Source organism: Oncorhynchus nerka, linkage group LG14 (genome assembly GCF_034236695.1).
Source record: "Oncorhynchus nerka isolate Pitt River linkage group LG14, Oner_Uvic_2.0, whole genome shotgun sequence".
NCBI classification, from domain to species: Eukaryota; Metazoa; Chordata; class Actinopteri; order Salmoniformes; family Salmonidae; genus Oncorhynchus; species Oncorhynchus nerka.
In genome coordinates, this window is record NC_088409.1 from 22,697,428 (window position 1) to 22,720,091 (window position 22,664).

General features: G+C 43.2%; 1 protein-coding gene across 1 annotated transcript; it reads left to right on the top strand.

The window, feature by feature from the left end:
* Positions 1-5,964: 5,964 nt before the first annotated feature.
* Positions 5,965-18,056, top strand: slc50a1 (solute carrier family 50 member 1). The gene is made up of 6 exons (XM_029653589.2): positions 5,965-6,182; positions 6,571-6,648; positions 6,766-6,889; positions 9,705-9,866; positions 13,052-13,171; positions 14,748-18,056. Exons 1-6 carry the CDS (start codon positions 6,115-6,117, stop codon positions 14,853-14,855), a joined length of 660 nt encoding a protein of 219 aa, XP_029509449.2. The 5' UTR covers positions 5,965-6,114; the 3' UTR covers positions 14,856-18,056.
* Positions 18,057-22,664: the final 4,608 nt, after the last annotated feature.

The window sequence follows — 22,664 nt, forward strand, 5'->3', positions numbered from 1 at the left end:
CCCTTTAAGAGTGTGCTCCTAATCTCAGCTCGTTACCCGTATAAAAGACACCTGGGAGCCAGAAATCTTTCTGATTGAGAGGGGGTCAAATACTTATTTCCCTCATTAAAATACAAATCAATGTATAACATTTTTGACATGCATTTTTCTGGAATGTTTTGTTGTTATTCTGTCTCTCACTGTTCAAATAAACCTACTATTAAAATTATAGACGGATAATTTCTTTGTCAGTGGGCAAATGTACAAAATCAGCAGGGGATCAAATAGTTTTTTCCCTCACTGTATATACTCAGGGAGTGATGGAATCCAGGTGAGTCTGATGATGCGCAGGAGCGGGTCACAATGGTGACAGGTGTGTGCCATAACGAGCAGCCTGGTGACCTAGAGGCCGGAGAGGGCGCACACGTGACACTTTAACTATGTACAGACTCAGTGAGAATAGCCTTGCTATTGAGGAAAGATGCCGTAGTCAGACCTGGCTCTTGAGAAGACAGGCTATGTGCACACTGCCCACAAAATGAGGTGGAAACTGAGCTGCACTTCCTAGCCCAATGTATGAGCATATTAGAGACACATATTTCCCTCAGATTACACAGATCCACAAAGAATTCGAAAACAAATCCAATTTTGATAAACTCCCATATCTACTGGGTGTAATTCCACAGTCTGCAATCACAGCAGCAAGATTTGTGACCTGTTGCCACAAGAAAAGAGCAACCAGTGAAGAACAAACACCATTGTAAATACAACCCATATTTATGTTTATTTATTTTCCCTTTTGTACTTCAACCATTTGCACATCATTACAACACTGTATATAGACATAATATGACATTTGTAATGTCTTTATTCTTTTGGAACTTCTGTGAGTGTAATGTTTACTGTTCATTTTGATTGTTTATTTCACTTTTGTGTATTATCTACTTCACTTGCTTTGGCAATGTTGACACATGTTTCCCATGCCAGAAAAAAGAGAGAGAGCACAGGGGGAGGAGAGAGGGGTGACAGGAGACCATGAGCAAACTGACACCTGGGTATGAAAGTGCTACTCTCGCTCTCTCCCTTATACTCTCCCTTGCCCGTTTGTTTGCTATCCTCCCTCCCTCCCTCCCTTTCTCAATCCAATTCAAAAGGCTTTATTGGCATGGGAAACATGCTGACATTGCCAAAGCAAGTGAAATAGATAAACAAAATTAAAAGAAAGAAGTAGAAGAAGTAGAAGAAGTAAAAAGTTCCAAAGAAATAGACATTTTGTCAGTTAGGGTGTGCAGAGTGAATACGTGGTCTGTCGTACGGTAATTTGGTAAAAAGCCAATTGTTAATCCTCTTGCATTATCCTTAACAGCAGACTCATAAATGTATTCAGTGAAAACAATGTATTGGCTTAATTAAAAAATCTGAGAACAGTTATACTTTACACACAGATGAAGGTACCCATAAGCAATCATATGTGATGAAAAGGCACTGGTGGAAGAGTTGGATATAGCATTTTGGAAATAAACTATTCCTTTGTTAAAGAATACTGTAATGGGGTAATATATGATACATTAACAGTCCTTGACTGTTTCCATATTTTGTTGGGTTACAAAGTGGGATTAAAGTGGATTTAATTGTCATTTTTGGTCAAAAATCTACACAGCATACTCTGTAATGTCAAAGTGGGTGAAAAATTCTAACATTTATTACAATGTTGAAAAATAAAACACTAATACCTTGATTACATAAGTATTCAACCCCCTGAGACAAGACATGTTAGAAACACAGTTGGCAGCGATTACAGCTGTGAGTCTTTCTGGGTAAGTCTCTAAGAGCTTTGCATACTTGGATTGTGCAATATTTACCCATTATTATAAAAAAATTATTCAAGCTATGTCAAGTTGGTTGTTGATCTTGCCATAGATTTTCAAGCCAATTTATGTCAAAACTGTAACTAGGCCACTCAGGAAAATTCAATGTTGTCTTGATTGTGTGGGGTACAGATATGGGTTAGTCATAAAAAATATATATTAACCACTATTATTGAACACAGAATGAGTCAATGCAACTGATTATGTTACTTGTTAAGCACATTTTTACTCCTGAATTTATTTAGGCTTGCCATAAAAAAGGGGTTGAATATTTATTGACTAAAGACATTTTTACTTCTGAACTTATTTCGGCTTTCCATAACAAAGGGGTTGAATACTTATTGACTCAAGACAATTCAGCTTTTCATTTTGTATTAATTTTCAAAATTTTCTACAAACAAAATACATTTTTGGCATAGGGTATTGTGTGTAGATCAGTGACACAAAATCTCTAATAAATCTAACATAACAACATGTAGAAAAAGTCCATGTGTGAATACTTTCTGAAGGTACTGTAACTAATGTTCATATTCAGTTTAGACACAATGTTTAGCATATTTGGAGTTTCCTTATAACACTTCATTTCCATTGTTCTGTTTGTGAAACCCAAGGTGTGATTTGATGGTCACTAGTGTGGGTTAATGGTCACTAGTGCGGGTTGATGGTCACTAGTGTGGGTTGATGGTCACTAGTGCGGGTTGATGGTCACTAGTGTGGGTTGATGGTCACTAGTGCGGGTTGATGGTCACTAGTGTGGGTTAATGGTCACTAGTGCGGGTTGATGGTCACTAGTGTGGGTTGATGGTCGCTAGTGTGGGTTGATGGTCACTAGTGTGAGTTGATGGTCACTAGTGTGGGTTGATGGTCGCTAGTGTGGGTTGATGGTCACTAGTGTGGGTTGATGGTCACTAGTGTGGGTTGATGGTCACTAGTGTGGGTTGATGGTCACTAGTGTGAGTTGATGGTCACTAGTGCGGGTTGATGGTCACTAGTGCGGGTTGATGGTCACTAGTGCGGGTTGATGGTCACTAGTGCGAGTTGATGGTCACTAGTGTGAGTTGATGGTCACTAGTGTGAGTTGATGGTCACTAGTGCGGGTTGATGGTCACTAGTGCGGGTTGATGGTTACTAGTGCGGGTTGATGGTCACTAGTGCGGGTTGATGGTTACTAGTGCGGGTTGATGGTCACTAGTGTGGGTTGATGGTCACTAGTGTGGGTTAATGGTCACTAGTGCGGGTTGATGGTCACTAGTGTGGGTTGATGGTCGCTAGTGTGGGTTGATGGTCACTAGTGTGAGTTGATGGTCACTAGTGTGGGTTGATGGTCGCTAGTGTGGGTTGATGGTCACTAGTGTGGGTTGATGGTCACTAGTGTGGGTTGATGGTCACTAGTGTGGGTTGATGGTCACTAGTGTGAGTTGATGGTCACTAGTGCGGGTTGATGGTCACTAGTGCGGGTTGATGGTCACTAGTGCGGGTTGATGGTCACTAATGCGGGTTGATGGTCACTAGTGCGAGTTGATGGTCACTAGTGTGAGTTGATGGTCACTAGTGTGAGTTGATGGTCACTAGTGCGGGTTGATGGTCACTAGTGCGGGTTGATGGTTACTAGTGCGGGTTGATGGTCACTAGTGCGGGTTGATGGTTACTAGTGCGGGTTGATGGTCACTAGTGCGGGTTGATGGTTACTAGTGCGGGTTGATGGTCACTAGTGCGGGTTGATGGTTACTAGTGCGGGTTGATGGTCACTAGTGCGGGTTGATGGTTACTAGTGCGGGTTGATGGTCACTAGTGCGGGTTGATGGTTACTAGTGCGGGTTGATGGTCACTAGTGTGGGTTGATGGTCACTAGTGCGGGTTGATGGTCACTAGTGCGGGTTGATGGTCACTAGTGCGGGTTGATGGTTACTAGTGCGGGTTGATGGTCACTAGTGCGGGTTGATGGTTACTAGTGTGGGTTGATGGTCACTAGTGCGGGTTGATGGTCACTAGTGCGGGTTGATGGTTACTAGTGCGGGTTGATGGTCACTAGTGTGGGTTGATGGTTACTAGTGCGGGTTGATGGTCACTAGTGTGGGTTGATGGTCACTAGTGCGGGTTGACTGTCATTAGTGTGAGTTGATGGTCACTAGTGCGGGTTGATGGTTACTAGTGCGGGTTGATGGTCACTAGTGTGGGTTGATGGTTACTAGTGCGGGTTGATGGTCACTAGTGTGGGTTGATGGTCACTAGTGCGGGTTGACTGTCATTAGTGTGAGTTGATGGTCACTAGTGTGGGTTGATCAAATACAATTTTATTGGTCACGTTCACATATTTAGCAGATGTTTTTGCAGGTGTAGTGAAATGCTAGTTTGGGTTGATGGTCATTAGACTTGATAATGAATGTTATGGATTATTCCCGTATCTGTTGACAGTGATTGACGCAAGAATGGAGGTCCAAGTACAAGGACTGAGGACACACTGATATTTCACTGTTGTATTGTATTGATGTCATTCTGAACACTGTGTGATTCTGTAGCAGCTGACAAAGTCATTGCCTTTTTGTTTTGACTTCATACAAGCCTCTTGGCTGCTGTTTACAGAACATTTGGTGCTGTCTGATTAAGATATTAAGGTTCTGTCTCCAAGAGGCCAGTTAGACATTTTCTCTGCTTCATGCTGGGTGGTGTCTCCCTGTTGCAGCTTGTAATAAACTGAGTTGATTTTTGATTGACTTCATCTACAACTGCTCTCCTTTTGGTTTACCTGGAAATGTTTATTACACAGGCAAAACATGAATTAGGAGCCGTTCCACTTCACACTGTAGTGACTGAGATGAGTTCCCCCTCGCAATGTACAAAACCCCTTGCTCATTATTATCCTATATAGCATAAAGGTGGATATTGTGAAGAGGGTGTATGTGGTATAAGTTACACTGTTTCGAACATTCCAGGCTATATTTGGGTATTTATATTGTGTCTCAGTGATGATACAGCAGAGGAGGTCATTCATTCCAACCCAGCATGCCTCCAAGGTGAAAACTTCACACTGTGCCCAGACTACACTACTAGACATCCCAGTATTCTGACTGTCATCTTGTTGTCTGTCCCATAGAGGAATATGTCATTAGGATATTATTTGCTATGGATGGGAGTTATATACAGCTATTATGGAGCACAGATACAGTATCCGAGCTGACAAGGTAAAAATCTGTGGTTCTGCCCCTTGAACAAGGCAGTTAACCCAGTGTTCCTAGGCCGTCATTGTAAATAAGAATGTGTTCTTAACTGAATTGCCTAGTTAAATAAAGGTTAAATAAAAAATAACAAATAAATAGACAGGCAACTGCTGTTGTAAAATGGACTTTATCAAATACATTTGATTAATCGATTGTTTGAGCCATATATTTCTAAATAATCCGATGGCAGGTAATCAAACAAAAAGTAGGGGGGGTACCTGCTAGCAGTAGGAGTAGTAGGTTTTTGCAGCAGTAGCCTACCTACCCCAAAACAGACTGTGGTTTTACACTATTTGATCAGAGTATCATGATCTCCGCCTCCTGCACATTTGACATAGACTATATTCTGCTGCGTTCATCTAAATGAGTGCATTTAGTGACCTTATAATATGTCCCTGGACACTGATGTAGCGGTGCACTCGGCAACATCTAAATCCCATTATTGGTGATCACAGATGCAACTTCATGTCTCTAGGGAGAGGACGAGGATAGCGTTGCCCGTGGACACTGATCTAAGGTCAGTGTATCATTATTTCCCTTAATTGTTAAGATTAATGTTTTGGGAGAAAAGACTGATCCAAGATCTGTACCTAAAGTCCTTGATGGATTACGAGCGAAATCATCCATCGTCATATTGACCATCATATCATTGGTGGAAACCTATCCATCCTCTCATCCATATCTGCCAATCAGAGTGCAGAATTATTTCAGAATACTGTGGTTTATTCATTAAGGAAACCGTTTACCGTTAAAGAACCAAACTAAAGCAAACGAGAGTTTCTATTGGACACGTGAAGTTAGGTGTCTCTCGTTACGTTCTGTTTGCTTCCGTATACGAAACGTTTTGCAACACAATTGGCGAAATGAATATGCCCTTGATTACAAACACGGAACTACAGTGTCGTTAGAACGACGTCAGCGTTGAGTCGCTGATGCAGATGTCAACTATTTGCACTATAGCTGATTTGATATTCACAGCGAAATTACTCACAATTTAGACACATACCTAGCTATCTAGGTAGTGCGCCACACATTCCCTTTTCCTATCTATGGAGTTTTTGCAGTTTCTATCATGGGCGTGCATCGTATTTACAGTCGGGATGTTCTCGACTGGACTGTAAGTTTGACAGCTTTCTGCTGTTCAGATAAACTATCTGGCTAAGTAGCTAACGTTAGCTAGATACCTGTTCTTTAGTGCCAACATCGCAAACTTGGGCAGAGACCAAATTCAGCTCTAATTTGCTTGTTTGTATAGCATTAAACTTTGGAAACATAGTTAGCTAGGTGTTGGTTAGCTAGCTAGCTAGTCCACCCTTATCTCACAGATATGAGTTAATCAAATATTTGCTTAGTTATTCGTTCAATGCCTGAGGCTTGTGTAAATAGAATAGTCAGGACAGGTGATAATAAAATAATGTTTTAGTTCAGTTGCATCCTTTTTCTTGTGCTAGATTTGCAAGCAGGTCTTATAAAAGTGTGTGTGTGTGTGTGTGTGTGTGTGTCAGGACGGACCTGAAGAAGATGAGAGCTTCCAAAAGTGCAGATAACGTCCAGTTCCTCCCCTTCCTCACCACATGCCTCAAGTAAGCTGTGTGTGTGGTGCCTAGGCAACGTGCCAGTGACCACTGATTAAACCCGGGTCATCTGCACAAGTCATACTGTGTTAGCCCACTGAGCTAAAGTCTTGTCTGTCTCTATAGTAACCTGGGCTGGCTGTATTATGGGATACTGAAGACGGATGGGACTCTGGTCCTGGTTAACACCATAGGAGCCTGTCTACAGTCCCTCTACATCCTCTCCTACTGCCACTACACCAATGACAAGGTGAGTTGACCACAGTGTTTTATAGTCTCTCCTACTGCCACTACACCAATGACAAGGTGAGTTGTCCACAGTGTTTTATAGTCTCTCCTACTGCCACTACACCAATGACAAGGTGAGTTGACCACAGTGTTTTATAGTCTCTCCTACTGCAACTACACCAATGACAAGGTGAGTTGACCACAGTGTTTTATAGTCTCTCCTACTGCCACTACACCAATGACAAGGTGAGTTGTCCACAGTGTTTTATAGTCTCTCCTACTGCCACTACACCAATGACAAGGTGAGTTGACCACAGTGTTTTATAGTCTCTCCTACTGCAACTACACCAATAACAAGGTGAGTTGACCACAGTGTTTTATGGTCACTTATCACATAGATACGGCCAGACCTGAATCCCCCAGGAGTGCATTCATTTGTCTTAGAGATGGTCAAATCAAATGTATTTATATAGCCCTTCATACATCAGCTGATATCTCAAAGTGCTGTACAGAAACCCAGCCTAAAACCCCAAACAGCAAGCAATGCAGGTGTAGAAGCACGGTGGCTAGGAAAAACTCCCTAGAAAGGCCAAAACCTAGGAAGAAACCTAGAGAGGAACCAGGCTACGTGACCAGCATGGTCGTATAATAATAAGGCAGAACAGTTGAAACTGGACCAGCAGCACGGTCAGGTGGACTGGGGACAGCAAGGAGTCATCATGTCAGGTAGTCCTGGGGCATGGTCCTAGGGCTCAGGTCCTCCGAGAGAGAGAAAGAAAGAGAGAATTAGAGAGAGCATATGTGGGGTGGCCAGTCCTCTTCTGGCTGTGCCGGGTGGAGCTTATAACAGAACTTGGCCAAGATGTTCAAATGTTCATAAATGACGATGGTCACCAGATGGTCTGGTGTTCATTTCTGTAGATATCATAATGATGAGTTTTCTGTAGACATTCAAGGTTTGTTTGCTCTAGTTCATTGTTTGTATTTTTCCATTAGGGTTTGAAGTACTTTTAGTATGTCTGCCCACTGGTTCCCTGCTTGAAGTAGAGGTCGAGTATGATTTTTCAACGCCGATACCGATTATTGGAAGACCAAAAAAAGCAGATACCGATTAATCGGGCGATTTATATATTTTTAAAAATGTACTACTTTTTTTTACATTTAAAATGTATTTGTAATAATGACAATTACAATAACACTGAATGAACACTTATTTTAACTTAATATAATACATCAATAAAATCAATTTAGCCTCAAATAAATAATGAAACATGTTCAATTTGGTTTAAATAATGCAAAAACAAAGTGTTGGAGAAGAAAGTAAAAGTGCAATATGTGCCATGTAAGAAAGCTAACCTTTAAGTTCCTTGCTCAGAACATATGAAAGCTGGTGGTTCCTTTTAACATGAGTCTTCAATATTCCTAGGTAAGAAGGTTTAGGTTGTAGTTGTTATAGGACTATTTCTCTCTATACCATTTGTATTTCATTAACCTTTGACTATTGGATGTTCTTATAGACACTTTAGTATTGACAGTATAGCTTCCTCTCCTCGCTCCTACCTGGGCTCGAACCAGGAACACAACGACAACAGCCACCCTTGAAGCAGCGTTACCCATGCAGAGCAAGGGGAATAACTACTCCAAGTCTCAGAGCGAGTGACGTTTAAAACGCTATTAGCGCACACCCCGCTAACTAGCTAGCCATTTCACATCGGTTACCCCAGCCTAATCTCGGGAGTTGATAGGCTTGAAGTCATAAACAGTAGAGCTGCTGGCAAAACACACAAAAGTGCTTATGAGCTTGCTGGTGCCTACCATTGCTCAATCAGACTGCTCTATCAAATCATAGACTTAGTTATAACATGATAACACACAGAAATACGAGCCTCAGGTCATTAATATGGTCGAATCCGGAAACTATCATCTCGAAAACAAGACGTTTATTCTTTCAGTGAAATACGGAACTGTTACGTATTTTATCTAAAGGGTGGCATCCATAAGTCTAAATATTCTTGTTACATTGCACAACCTTCAATGTTATGTCATAATTACGTAAACTTCTGGCAAATTAGGCGGCCCAAACTGTTGCATATACACTGACTATGCGTGCAATGAACGCAAGAGAAGTGACACAATTTCACCTGGTTAATATTGCCTGCTAACCTGGATTTCTTTTAGCTAAATATGCAGGTTTAAAAATATATACTTCTGTGTATTGATTTTAAGAAAGGCATTGATGTTCATGGTTAGGTAGACATTGGAGCAATGATATGCACCACATTAATTATATGCAAAGCATATACACGCTAGATAAACTAGTAATATCATCAACCATGTGTAGTTAACTAGTGATTATGATTGATTGTTTTTTATAAGATAAGTTTAATGCTAGCTAGCAACTTACCTTGGCTTACTGCATTCGCGTAACAGGCAGTCTCCTTGTGGAGTGCAATGTAATCAGGTGGTTAGAGCTTTGGACTAGTAAACTGTAAGGTTGCAAGATTGAATCCCCCGAGCTGACAAGGTAAAAATCTGTTGTTCTGCCCCTGAACAAGGCAGTTAACAAGGTAAAAATTTGGTTCCTAGACCGTCATTGAAAATAAGAATGTGTTCTTAAATGACTTTCCTAGTTAAAAAATATTAAATAAAGGTGTAAAAAAAAATCGTTGTCCAAAAATACCGATTTCTGATTGTTATGAAAACTTGAAATCTGCCCTAATTAATTGGCCATTCTGATTATTCGGGCCACCTCTAGCTTGAAGCCTAGTTTTAGGGTGTGTGCCAAAGTGGTTAAAACTAGTATGGGGTCAGTAAACGTGTGTGTGTGTTCGTTCCAGAGGCGAGTGACCTCTCAGACGTTACTAGCAGGAGGAGTGGTCTGTGGAGGCTGGCTGTACTTCAGTGTTGTCCTGCCTCAGGGAGAGTCTCAGCTGGCCCAGCTAGGTCTCACTTGCAGCCTGTTCACTATCAGCATGTACCTGAGTCCACTCGCTGACCTGGTAAATATGCAAACCCTTTCTTACACAGTGTTTATACAATATGCACCCTATGTCCACGCATTGGACACATTCTTCCACGCACTGGTGAAGAAACTTTTCTACAACTTTAATACAGAGTTCAGATAACACACACTCACTAGCCTGGTAAACAGACCTATTTCTCCAATGTTCTGGTACCTACCACCCTGATACCCACTGCAGATAACACACACTCACTAGCCTGGTAAACAGACCTATTTCTCCAATGTTCTGGTACCTACCACCCTGATACCCACTGCAGATAACACACACTCACTAGCCTGGTAAACAGACCTATTTCTCCAATGTTCTGGTACCTACCACCCTGATACCCACTGCAGATAACACACACTCACTAGCCTGGTAAACAGACCTATTTCTCCAATGTTCTGGTACCTACCACCCTGATACCCACTGCAGATAACACACACTCACTAGCCTGGTAAACAGACCTATTTCTCCAATGTTCTGGTACCTACCACCCTGATACCCACTGCAGATAACACACACTCACTAGCCTGGTAAACAGACCTATTTCTCCAATGTTCTGGTACCTACCACCCTGATACCCACTGCAGATAACACACACTCACTAGCCTGGCAAACAGACCTATTTCTCCAATGTTCTGGTACCTACCACCCTGATACCCACTGCAGATAACACACACTCACTAGCCTGGCAAACAGACCTATTTCTCCAATGTTCTGGTACCTACCGCCCTGATACCCACTGCAGATAACACACACTCACTAGCCTGGTAAACAGACCTATTTCTCCAATGTTCTGGTACCTACCGCCCTGATACCCACTGCAGATAACACACACTCACTAGCCTGGTAAACAGACCTATTTCTCCAATGTTCTGGTACCTACCACCCTGATACCCACTGCAGATAACACACACTCACTAGCCTGGCAAACAGACCTATTTCTCCAATGTTCTGGTACCTACCACCCTGATACCCACTGCAGATAACACACACTCACTAGCCTGGTAAACAGACCTATTTCTCCAATGTTCTGGTACCTACCACCCTGATACCCACTGCAGATAACACACACTCACTAGCCTGGTAAACAGACCTATTTCTCCAATGTTCTGGTACCTACCACCCTGATACCCACTGCAGATAACACACACTCACTAGCCTGGTAAACAGACCTATTTCTCCAATGTTCTGGTACCTACCACCCTGATACCCACTGCAGATAACACACACTGACTAGCCTGGCAAACAGACCTATTTCTCCAATGTTCTGATACCTACCACCCTGATACCCACTGCAGATAACACACACTCACTAGCCTGGTAAACAGACCTATTTCTCCAATGTTCTGGTACCTACCACCCTGATACCCACTGCAGATAACACACACTCACTAGCCTGGCAAACAGACCTATTTCTCCAATGTTCTGGTACCTACCACCCTGATACCCACTGCAGATAACACACACTCACTAGCCTGGCAAACAGACCTATTTCTCCAATGTTCTGGTACCTACCACCCTGATACCCACTGCAGATAACACACACTCACTAGCCTGGTAAACAGACCTATTTCTCCAATGTTCTGATACCTACCACCCTGATACCCACTGCAGATAACACACACTCACTAGCCTGGCAAACAGACCTATTTCTCCAATGTTCTGATACCTACCACCCTGATACCCACTGCAGATAACACACACTCACTAGCCTGGCAAACAGACCTATTTCTCCAATGTTCTGGTACCTACCACCCTGATACCCACTGCAGATAACACACACTCACTAGCCTGGTAAACAGACCTATTTCTCCAATGTTCTGGTACCTACCACCCTGATACCCACTGCAGATAACACACACTCACTAGCCTGGTAAACAGACCTATTTCTCCAATGTTCTGATACCTACCACCCTGATACCCACTGCAGATAACACACACTCACTAGCCTGGCAAACAGACCTATTTCTCCAATGTTCTGATACCTACCACCCTGATACCCACTGCAGATAACACACACTCACTAGCCTGGTAAACAGACCTATTTCTCCAATGTTCTGATACCTACCACCCTGATACCCACTGCAGATAACACACACTCACTAGCCTGGCAAACAGACCTATTTCTCCAATGTTCTGATACCTACCACCCTGATACCCACTGCAGATAACACACACTCACTAGCCTGGTAAACAGACCTATTTCTCCAATGTTCTGATACCTACCACCCTGATACCCACTGCAGATAACACACACTCACTAGCCTGGTAAACAGACCTATTTCTCCAATGTTCTGGTACCTACCACCCTGATACCCACTGCAGATAACACACACTCACTAGCCTGGTAAACAGACCTATTTCTCCAATGTTCTGGTACCTACCACCCTGATACCCACTGCAGATAACACACACTCACTAGCCTGGCAAACAGACCTATTTCTCCAATGTTCTGATACCTACCACCCTGATACCCACTGCAGATAACACACACTCACTAGCCTGGCAAACAGACCTATTTCTCCAATGTTCTGGTACCTACCACCCTGATACCCACTGCAGATAACACACACTCACTAGCCTGGTAAACAGACCTATTTCTCCAATGTTCTGGTACCTACCACCCTGATACCCACTGCAGATAACACACACTCACTAGCCTGGTAAACAGACCTATTTCTCCAATGTTCTGATACCTACCACCCTGATACCCACTGCAGATAACACACACTCACTAGCCTGGCAAACAGACCTATTTCTCCAATGTTCTGGTACCTACCACCCTGATACCCACTGCAGATAACACACACTCACTAGCCTGGTAAACAGACCTATTTCTCCAATGTTCTGGTACCTACCACCCTGATACCCACTGCAGATAACACACACTCACTAGCCTGGTAAACAGACCTATTTCTCCAATGTTCTGATACCTACCACCCTGATACCCACTGCAGATAACACACACTCACTAGCCTGGCAAACAGACCTATTTCTCCAATGTTCTGGTACCTACCACCCTGATACCCACTGTTCTCCGATTCCTCACATACTCTCATAAATATGTAAGGTAGACCAACAACAGGCCAATTAGATTCCATCTTTAGAACATGACCACTTTTCTCATCACGCTCTCTCCCCTTGCCCTTTGCCTCTCCCTCTCTTCTCTCTGTCAGATGGAGATCGTGCGTACTGGTAGTGTGGAGCGTTTGTCCTTCTCTTTGACTGTAGCTACCTTCCTCACCTCAACATCCTGGACGCTCTATGGACTACAGCTGCAAGACTACTATATCATGGTGTGTGTGTATACAGTGCATTCGGAAAGTATTCAGACCCCTTGACTTTTTCCACGTTACAGCCTTATTTTGAAATGTATTCAATTATTTTTTCCCCTCTACATACAATATCTCATTGACAAAGCAAAAACAAGTTTTATAGACATTTTTGCAACTATTAATTTATTAAAAATAACACAACTAAAATATCACATTTACATAAGTATTCAGACCCTTTACTCAGTACTTTGTTGAAGCACCTTTGGCAGCGATTACAGCCTCGGGTCTTCTTGGGTATGACACTACAAGCTTGGCATCAAGGGTCTCTCTGTACTTTGCTCCGTTCATCTTTCCCTCGAACATGACTAGTCTCCCAGTCCCTGCCGCTGAAAAACATCCCCACAGCACGATGCTGCCACCACCATGCTTCACTGTAGGGATGGTGCCAGACGTGATGCTTGGCATTCAGGCCAAAGAGTTCAAACCGTTTCATCAGAGTAGAGAGTCTTGTTTCTCATGGTCTGAGTCTTTAGGTGCATTTTGGCAAACTCCAAGCAGGAGTTTGGCCACGATACCATAAAACCCTGATTTGGTGGAGTGCTGCAGAGATGGTTATCTTTCTGGAAGATTATCCCATCTCCATAGAGGAACTCTGGAGCTTTGTCAGAGTTTTCTTGGTCACCTCCCTGACCAAGGCCCTTCTCCCCCGATTGCTCATTTTGGCCGGGTGGCCAACTCTTGGAAGAGTCTTGGTGGTTCCAAACTTCTTCCATTTAAGAATGATGGAGGCCACTGTGTTCTTGGAGACCTTCAATGCTGCATAAATGTTTTGGTACCCTTCCCCAGATTTGTGCCTTGACACAATCCTGTCTCGGACCTCTACGGACAATTCCTTCGACCTCACGGCTTGGTTTTTGCTCTGACAACTGTGGGACCTTTTATAGACAGGTGTGTGCCTTTCCAAATCATGTCCAATCAATTGAATTTACCACAGGTGGACTCCAATCAAGTTGTAGAAACATCTCAAGGATGATCAATGGAAACAGGATGCACCTGCACTCAATTTCTTTCTGTCTCATAGCAAAGGGTCTGAATACTTATGTAAATAAGGTATTTAAAAAGTATATATATTTTTTTTTATCTAGTTCTTGCTTTGTTGTTATTGTGTGTAGATTGAAGAGAAAAAAAATGCATTTAATACATTTTAGAATGAGGCTGTAAAGTAACAAAATGTGGAAAAAGTCCAGGGGTCTGAATAGACTGTATGTGAGACATGGTAGGGGCTAGATGGAAGGGGACTGTTAAATGATTGTAAATTACCTTTAGGGAAAGGGGATACCTAGTCAGTTGTACAACTGAAATGTGACTTCTGCATTTAAGCCATCCCCTCTGAGGCAGAGCGGTGCGGAGAACTGCCTTAATCGACGTCCAGGTCTTTGGCGCCCGGGGAACAGTGGGTTAACTGCCTGCCTTAGGAACAGAACGACAGATTTTTACCTTGTCAGCTCGGGGATTCGATCCAGCAACCTTTCGGTTACTGGCCCAACGCTCCTACCCGCCAGGCTTTACCCTCTTTGTGTTTGTTTGTGTGTTACAGGTTCCAAACACGCCAGGCATTGTGACCAGTCTCATCCGGTTCTTCCTGTTCTGGAGATTTGCATCTGCCAATCAAGGCGTGCCATCCTATAAACTCATCGAAATCTAAGTGGCTGGAGACTCACACCAATGGTTACAAGAGAGAGAGATAACAGGCTTCTTGACCCTATCATGGTCAGGCTGTCAATCACTGATATTGTTACTCATATTGTAAATGATTCATGATCACTCCTACCCACCAAGGGTTTAAGAAGACTTTCTCCTCTCAAGGCAGAAGCTGTCCCTAATCACAGATCTAGGATCAGAGTACCCTAGCAATGGGGGATGAAAAATGATGAATAAATATCTGACCCTGTATCAGTGGTTAGGGGCATCTTCCTCATCGTTCTCCCTCCACCACTTCCTTTTTGTGCCTTCTGTCCTAGTCTGGGACATCATTACTGAGAACTCAACCATGGGTGGGACAGTCCTGCCCTGTCAATCACAGTAGTCTCTGTTGTCCAGTGGAATGTTTTTTGCTCAGCATCAATGCGCTGCTATTGGTTGAATCGCTCTAACAGGGCAGGATGATCCCGCCTCTAGTGGGGTTTGAGACCCCCTCACCTTTATAGTTGACTTGTCTGTCCTCATCACTATGGTACCCTGTGAACTAGGGGTGAACAACTCTGTTCCTGGTAGCTACAGTATCTGCTGGGTTGTTATCCTTCTCTTTTAACTAGACTGATGTACAGTGCATTTGGGAAGTTTTCAGACTCCTCGAGTTTTTCCACATTTTGTTACATTACAGCCTTATTCTAAAATGTATTAAAGTGTTTGACAATACCCCATAATAACAAAGCAAAGAGAGGTTTAATTGTTTTTATTTTGTACATTTATAAAATGGAATTATCACATTTACAGACCCTTCACTCTGTACTTTGTTGAAGCACCTTTAGTAGCGATTACAGCCTCGAGTCTTCTTGGGTATGACACTACAAGCTTGGCACATCTGTATTTGGGGAGTTTCTCCCAATCTTCTCTGCAGATCTTCTCAAACTCTGTTAGGTTGGATGGGAATGTTGCTACACGCTATTTTCAGGTCTCTCCAGAGATGTTAGATTGGGTTCAAGTCCAGAGACTTGTCCCGAAGCCACTCCTGCCTTGTCTTGGCTCTGTGCTTAGGGTCATTATCCTGTTGGAAGGTGAACCTTTGCCTCAGACTGAGGTCCTGAGCGCTCTGGTGCAGGTTTTCATCAAGGATTTCTCTGTACTTGCTCTGTTCATCTTTCCCACAATCCTGACTAGTCTCCCAGTCCCTGCCGCTGAAAATCATCCCCACAGCCTGATGCTGCCACCATCGTGCTTCACCGTAGGGATGGCGCCAGGTTTCATCCAGATATGATGCTGCCACCACCATGCTTCACCAGAGGGATGGTGCCAGGTTTCATCCAGATATGATGCTGCCACCACCATGCTTCACCAGAGGGATGGTGCCAGGTTTCATCCAGATATGATGCTGCCACCATCATGCTTCACCGTAGGGATGGTGCCAGGTTTCATCCAGATATGATGCTGCCACCACCGTGCTTCACCGTAGGGATGGTGCCAGGTTTTATATGATGCTTGGCATTCAGGCATTCTTGTTTCTCATGGTCTGAGAGTCATTTAGGTGCCTTTTGGCAAACTCCAAGCAGGCTGTCATGAGCCTTCTACTGAGGAGTGGCTTCCATCTAGCCACTACCTAAAGGCCTGATTGGTGGAATTCTGCAAAAAAAGGTTGTTCTTCTGGAAGGTTCTCCCATCTCCACAGAGGAGCTCTGTCAGTGTACTTGGTTACCTCCCTGACCAAGGCCTTTCTCCCCCAATTGCTCAGTTTGGCCTGTCGGCCAGCCCTAGGAATAGTCTTGGTGGTTCCAAACTTCTTCCCTTTAAGAACGATGGAGGCCATTGTGTTCTTGGACCTTCAATACTGCAGAAATGGTCTGGTACCTTTCCCCAGATCTGTTTCTCTACACAATCCTGTCTCGGAGCTCTATGGACAATTCCTTCGACCTCATGTCTTGGTTTTTGCTCTGACATGCACTGTCAACTGTGGGACCTTATATAGACAGGTGTGTACCTTTCCAAATTATGTCCAATCAATTTAATTTACCGCAGATGGACTCCAAGTTGTAGAAACATCTCAAGGATGGAAACAGGATCAATGGAAACAGGATGCACCTGAGCTTAATTTCGAGTCTCATCGCAAAGGGTCTGAATACTTATGTAAATAAAGGTATTTCTGTTTTTTATAGATTTGCAAAAATGTATCTAAACCTGTTTTCTCTCTGTCATCATGGGCTTTTGTTTAAGCTTGGTGAGGATTATTATTTTATTTTTAAAATCCATTTTAGAATGAGGCTGAATAATACTTTCTGAAAGCACTGAATACCTGGATAACCAGACGTCTAAGGTCACCTGGATAACCAGACGTCTAAGGTCTAAGGTCACCTGGATAACCAGACGTCTAAGGTCACCTGGATAACCAGACGTCTAAGGTCACCTGGATAACCAGACGTCTAAGGTCACCTGGATAACCAGACGTCTAAGGTCACCTGGATAACCAGACGTCTAAGGTCTAGACTCGCTAGTTAATCAGTTATATGAATGGATCAGTTAAGTACCACGGAGAGATGAAGAGGCTCCTAGTAGTACTAGTACTAGTGCTCCTAGTAGTACTAGTACTAGTGCTCCTAGTAGTACTAGTTGTAGCTGGGGTGTAGAGCCCTCAGTTGTCCATCCCTACTAGGGTTGCCAAACTCCAGGAACTTGTTTTTCCAGACATCCTGGTTGGAGGATTCACAGAATCTGAAGGGAATAAGAAGGAAATCTGGAGCCCTCCAACCAGGATTTCTGGAAAACCAGGGAATTTATTGAAAGTTCCTGGAGTTTTGCAACCCTTTCCCTACTCTAAGCAGACATGGCATGTACTCTACATCATCGGTACTAAGTCTCTAAATCCATGAACTGAGGGAAGACTAAGAATTCCATTCTTATTGTGTTTCATGCACAGTTTTTATTTGTTGTATTTGGGCCGTATGTCTTCATGTGCACAATGTGTTTATTTGTTGTGTTTGGGTCTTCATGTGCACAATGTGTTTATTTGTTTTTATTGGTCCAAACTAAATATACTGTAAGTCTATTGTCTGCTCTTTTTGTTCTTGATGCATTGGATTGTGTATAGGGTATTCTACATATGCTATTTTAATGGGATATTATCACTCTGGAAATAAGAGAGTTGGGGCTTTGCTGCTTCTTCAGACTGATTGAATACATGTTTTATACTGTTTAAGATCCAGTGTTTTTCTTTGTGTGGATAAAGAGTATCCACATAGCAGTAGGCCTAACATGAATAGGTACAATTTGATTGGCTGAATATGCAGATATATTCAACGAGGTGAGAGCACTGCATTTGACCATGTGGAACACCAAAGGTGTATTCATTAGTCAGTTGCAGAACTGTTTTGCAACTGAATCCGACTAATGAATACACCCCTGCTCTTGTAGTTATGTGGGGTTTGTTTGTGTTTTAAGGTTAATGAGGTTACCCTTAGGTTTGTTTGTGTGGAAAGCAATGTGTGAGACATTGGGTGATACTGGGAATGAGTTTGTGTGAGTGAGACAAGGCAGTGTGATTGTTCTGCAATGAGAATGTGTTGATGTGTGTGAGCATGAGTAAGTGTCTATTAGCCAACACTGCCTGATTGGGCAGCTGTGGGAATGGCTGTGTTTCGGGTTTCTCAGCATGCGTGTATATGTGTGCCAGCTTCTCTTCCTGTAATCAAAAGATCCAGCCTCCCTACCGAGAACACAGACACAACACCAAGAGGGTGGGAGTGGGGAAAAAGAGGGGGAGGAGAGAGAGGGGACATGGAAAAGAAAGATTGGGAATTGGGAGGAATAGGGTCAAGGGAACAGCAGAGATTGACAGTGTAACAGGAGCTGTAAGAGAGAAGGGAAGGATCAAGGAAAAGGATAGAGAGACCTAGCTATGCCACAGGGAGAGAGAGACCTAGCTATGCCACAGGGAGAGAGAGAGACCTAGCTATGCCACAGGGAGAGAGAGAGACCTAGCTATGCCACAGGGAGAGAGAGAGACCTAGCTATGCCACAGGGAGAGAGAGAGACCTAGCTATGCCACAGGGAGAGAGAGAGACCTAGCTATGCCACAGGGAGAGAGAGAGACCTAGCTATGCCACAGGGAGAGAGAGAGACCTAGCTATGTCACAGGGAGAGAGAGAGACCTAGCTATGCCACAGGGAGAGAGAGAGACCTAGCTATGCCACAGGGAGAGAGACATAGTTATGCCACATGGAGGGGGAGAGACATAGCTATGCCACAGGGAGAGGGAGAGACCTAGATATGCCACAGGTAGAGAGAGAGACCTAGCTATGCCACAGGGAGAGAGAGAGACCTATGCCACAGGGAGAGAGACCTAGCTATGCCACAGGGAGAGAGACATAGCCATGCCACAGGGAGAGAGACATAGCTATGCCACAGGGATACAGTAGAAGAGAATACAGGGAGAGAGAGAGACCTACAGTAGAAGAGAATACAGTATATACATATGAGATGAGTAAAGCATTACCTTTTAGGGAGTATGCGAGCGCACTTGTTTGGCTTGGTGCCTTTAGGGGGGAGGGTGTAAGGAAAGGGTGTAAGGAGCGCAGGGGGGGTTCTCTGATATAAACTAGGAATAATACAGAGAGATGAAGGGAATAGTTGAGGAGAGAAGGAGGGGCTGATTGGAGGGGTGTAGTCCCAATGTAAGGAGAGAGATGGGGACAATAGAAGGATCTACTGTATGGAGACACACAGACTAGACAAAGCTACAAAGGGTTAATACACTCCCATATGATCGTTGTGATTGTGTACGTGTCTTGGAGAGAGAGTTAGGGTATGGTTGTCTGGGGCGTACGGGCTAGAGGGGGACAAGATGTTGTGTGTGTTTAATCACTGGAACAATGGCAGTCTGCTCACAAACAGGATCCCTCTGTTTCCTGAGTCTCGGTCTTACACACACACACACACACACACACACATTGACACAGTCAGCATGTGCACTCTCTACAATCAGTAAAAACACACCTGTCCCAGCTGTTGTTTTGAAGAGAAAAAGAGGGTGAAAGGAGGGAGGAATGTGCTTCTCTCTCATTTTTTCTGTCACCCCTTCCTCTCTGTCTCTCTCTCCTCACCCCTCCTCTCTTTCTCTCTCTCTCTCTCCTCACCCCTCCTCTCTCTCTCTCTCCTCACACCCCTCCTCTCTCGCTCTCTCTCTCGCTCTCTCTCTCTCTCTCTCTCTCTCTCTCCTCAGCCCTCCTCTCTCTCTCTCTCCTCACACCCCTCCTCTCTCGCTCTCTCTCTCGCTCTCTCTCTCTCTCTCTCTCTCTCTCTCTCTCTCTCTCCTCAGCCCTCCTCTCTCTCTCTCTCTCTCTCCTCACACCCCTCCTCTCTGTCTCTCTCTCCTCACACCCCTCATCTTTCTCTCTCTCTCCTCAGTTTCCTTTGTTTTTACTTCTCAATGTTAGTTCTGTCTTTCTCTTCCTTGTTGTTACCCCTGACTTTCCCATATCTTGATCATCTGTGTGTGTGTGTGTGTCTGTGTGTGTCTGTCTGTGCACATGTGTGTGCGTGTGCATGCGTGCCTCCCTGTCTGCATGCCTGCATGTGTTCCTGCAGGTAAAAGAGAGAGATAGCAGAGGGGTGCTGTGATTGACTTATACAACACACACAGACACAGAGAGATAGATAAGAGATGTGGTGGGAAAAGATACCTTAAAACAAAATGACTCAAGTAAAAGTGAAAGTCCCCCAGTAAAATACAACTTGAGTAAAAGTCTAAAAGTATTTGGTTTTAAATGTACTTAAGCATCAAAAGTAAAAGTATATATCCTTTTTTATTCCTTATATTAAGCAAACCAGACGACATGATTTTATTGTTTGTTCTTCATTTAGGGATAGCTAGGGGCACAGTTCAGTACTCAGACATCATTTATAAACGAAGCATTTGAAGTCTGCCAGATGAGAGGCAGTAGGGATGACCAGGGATGTTCTCTTGATGAGTGTGTGAAATAGACCATTTTCCTGTCCTGAAAAGCATTCAAATTGTAACGAGTGCCTTTGGGTGAACAGTAAACATTTTGTTTTTATAACCTATCTGTTTGTGAGAAAATATAAATGGGATCAAATTTGGTTTATATTCAAACTTTGGGCGAACTAGACTATCTAGACTTTTTCAATTCAAAATGATTAACTGGAATGAATCAATAAACACAGTAGCTGACATAGACTGTGAGTACATGTTTAATTAGGCCTACAGTTGCATAGGGCAGGACTACACAATGCAAACCTGCATAAAGCAAGCTAAACCCAGTGTGTTTTACTGTCCAATCATGCTGCTTTCTGTGTGTAGGAAACCCCCCTAGTCCTTCTTTAAAACAGAATTCATATGAACAAGTACAAGTGTTATGAGTGTGTATAGGAGGTGAAGTCAGGTGCAGGAGAGCAGAGTGTAGTGATCAGGCACACTTTTTATTCTGGTCAAAATGACAGCACAAAATAACATATAATGTGCCCAAAACACGGAACATAGACAAAAAGTAATGCGCGTAACAATATCCACCATATCAAAATACACGTAACACAAACAATCCTACACAAAGACATAAATGGGAACAGAGGAATAAATACATATAAATTGATTGAGGAATGAAAACCAGGTGTGCAGGGAACAAGACAAAACAAATGGATACATGAAAAATGGAGCGGCGATGGCTAGAAAGCCGGTGACATCGACCGTCGGACGAGGAGAGGAGCCGACTTCGGCGGAAGTCGTTACAACAAGATTGCTGCAGTTTGACAAGAGTTTTCATCCTCTACAAGGCCAGGAGTTTTTCCAGGAGTTTTTTTAAAACTATATAGAAAAACTCTGTCCCATAATAGCCCATATTAAACAGATTAATGACGTCATACCGTGTAAGGTCTGGAGTTTCACCTGGTTAAGTCACCAGATCAGGAAAAACTACAGGCCTCAGAATAAATTTTTCACCACACTACTCTGGGACCTGTGGATTGACAAATCACACAGACTGAGAGACACATAGTTAAAGCTGCAATATGTCACTTTTTGGGAGACCTGAACAAATTCACATACGTTATAGATTCTCATTTAAAGCAAGTCTAAGAAGCTGTAGATCTGTTCTATCTGCTCTATTTCTATGCTTCCCGTTCTTAAGTGTCGTTTTTGCATCTTTTACTTTCAGTTTTGTACAGCAGTTTCAAACAGTAGAAAATACAATATGGTTGGTTATTTATCTATATTTCACAGCGGTTTAGATGGTACAATGATTCTCTACACTCTACGGTGCTTGTTTTGTCACAAACTGAAATTAGGCGAACTATCAGAATTTTAGCAACCATATTGCAACTTTAGTTAAATCATGTTGTTGTCGTAGATCACATTCAACCAATTATGATCCACTTGGTCTGTCTTCGACAGTACTGATGATTGTGTCTGTGGACATTTGGCAAATTTTGATTGATTACTCATTCTGGGTGGGAATCTGACTGATACCTAGTTTTTGATAGAGAGATTTTTGTGAGATTTCAGATTCTGTTAATGTATTTATAGGCCAATGTCTTCTCTTAATCAGTCAGCTAATAGTCTTGTCTTGTCCTCCCTCTGTTGTCTGTTGGTAGTGATTGACAAGGCTAGCTGTGCTCCCCTCTTTGCACATCAGATATTTAATAGGTCATTTACAGCTGGGATTGACACCTGCCAGACAATGACCTCAGGGAGAGGGGTCAGACTGCTGCTCCTGTAACAGTGGAGGTCAGACGTCACAGAGTCTAAAGAGTCAGACATGTTGTTTTTCTGCTGTCAGTGTCCAACTGTCTCCCT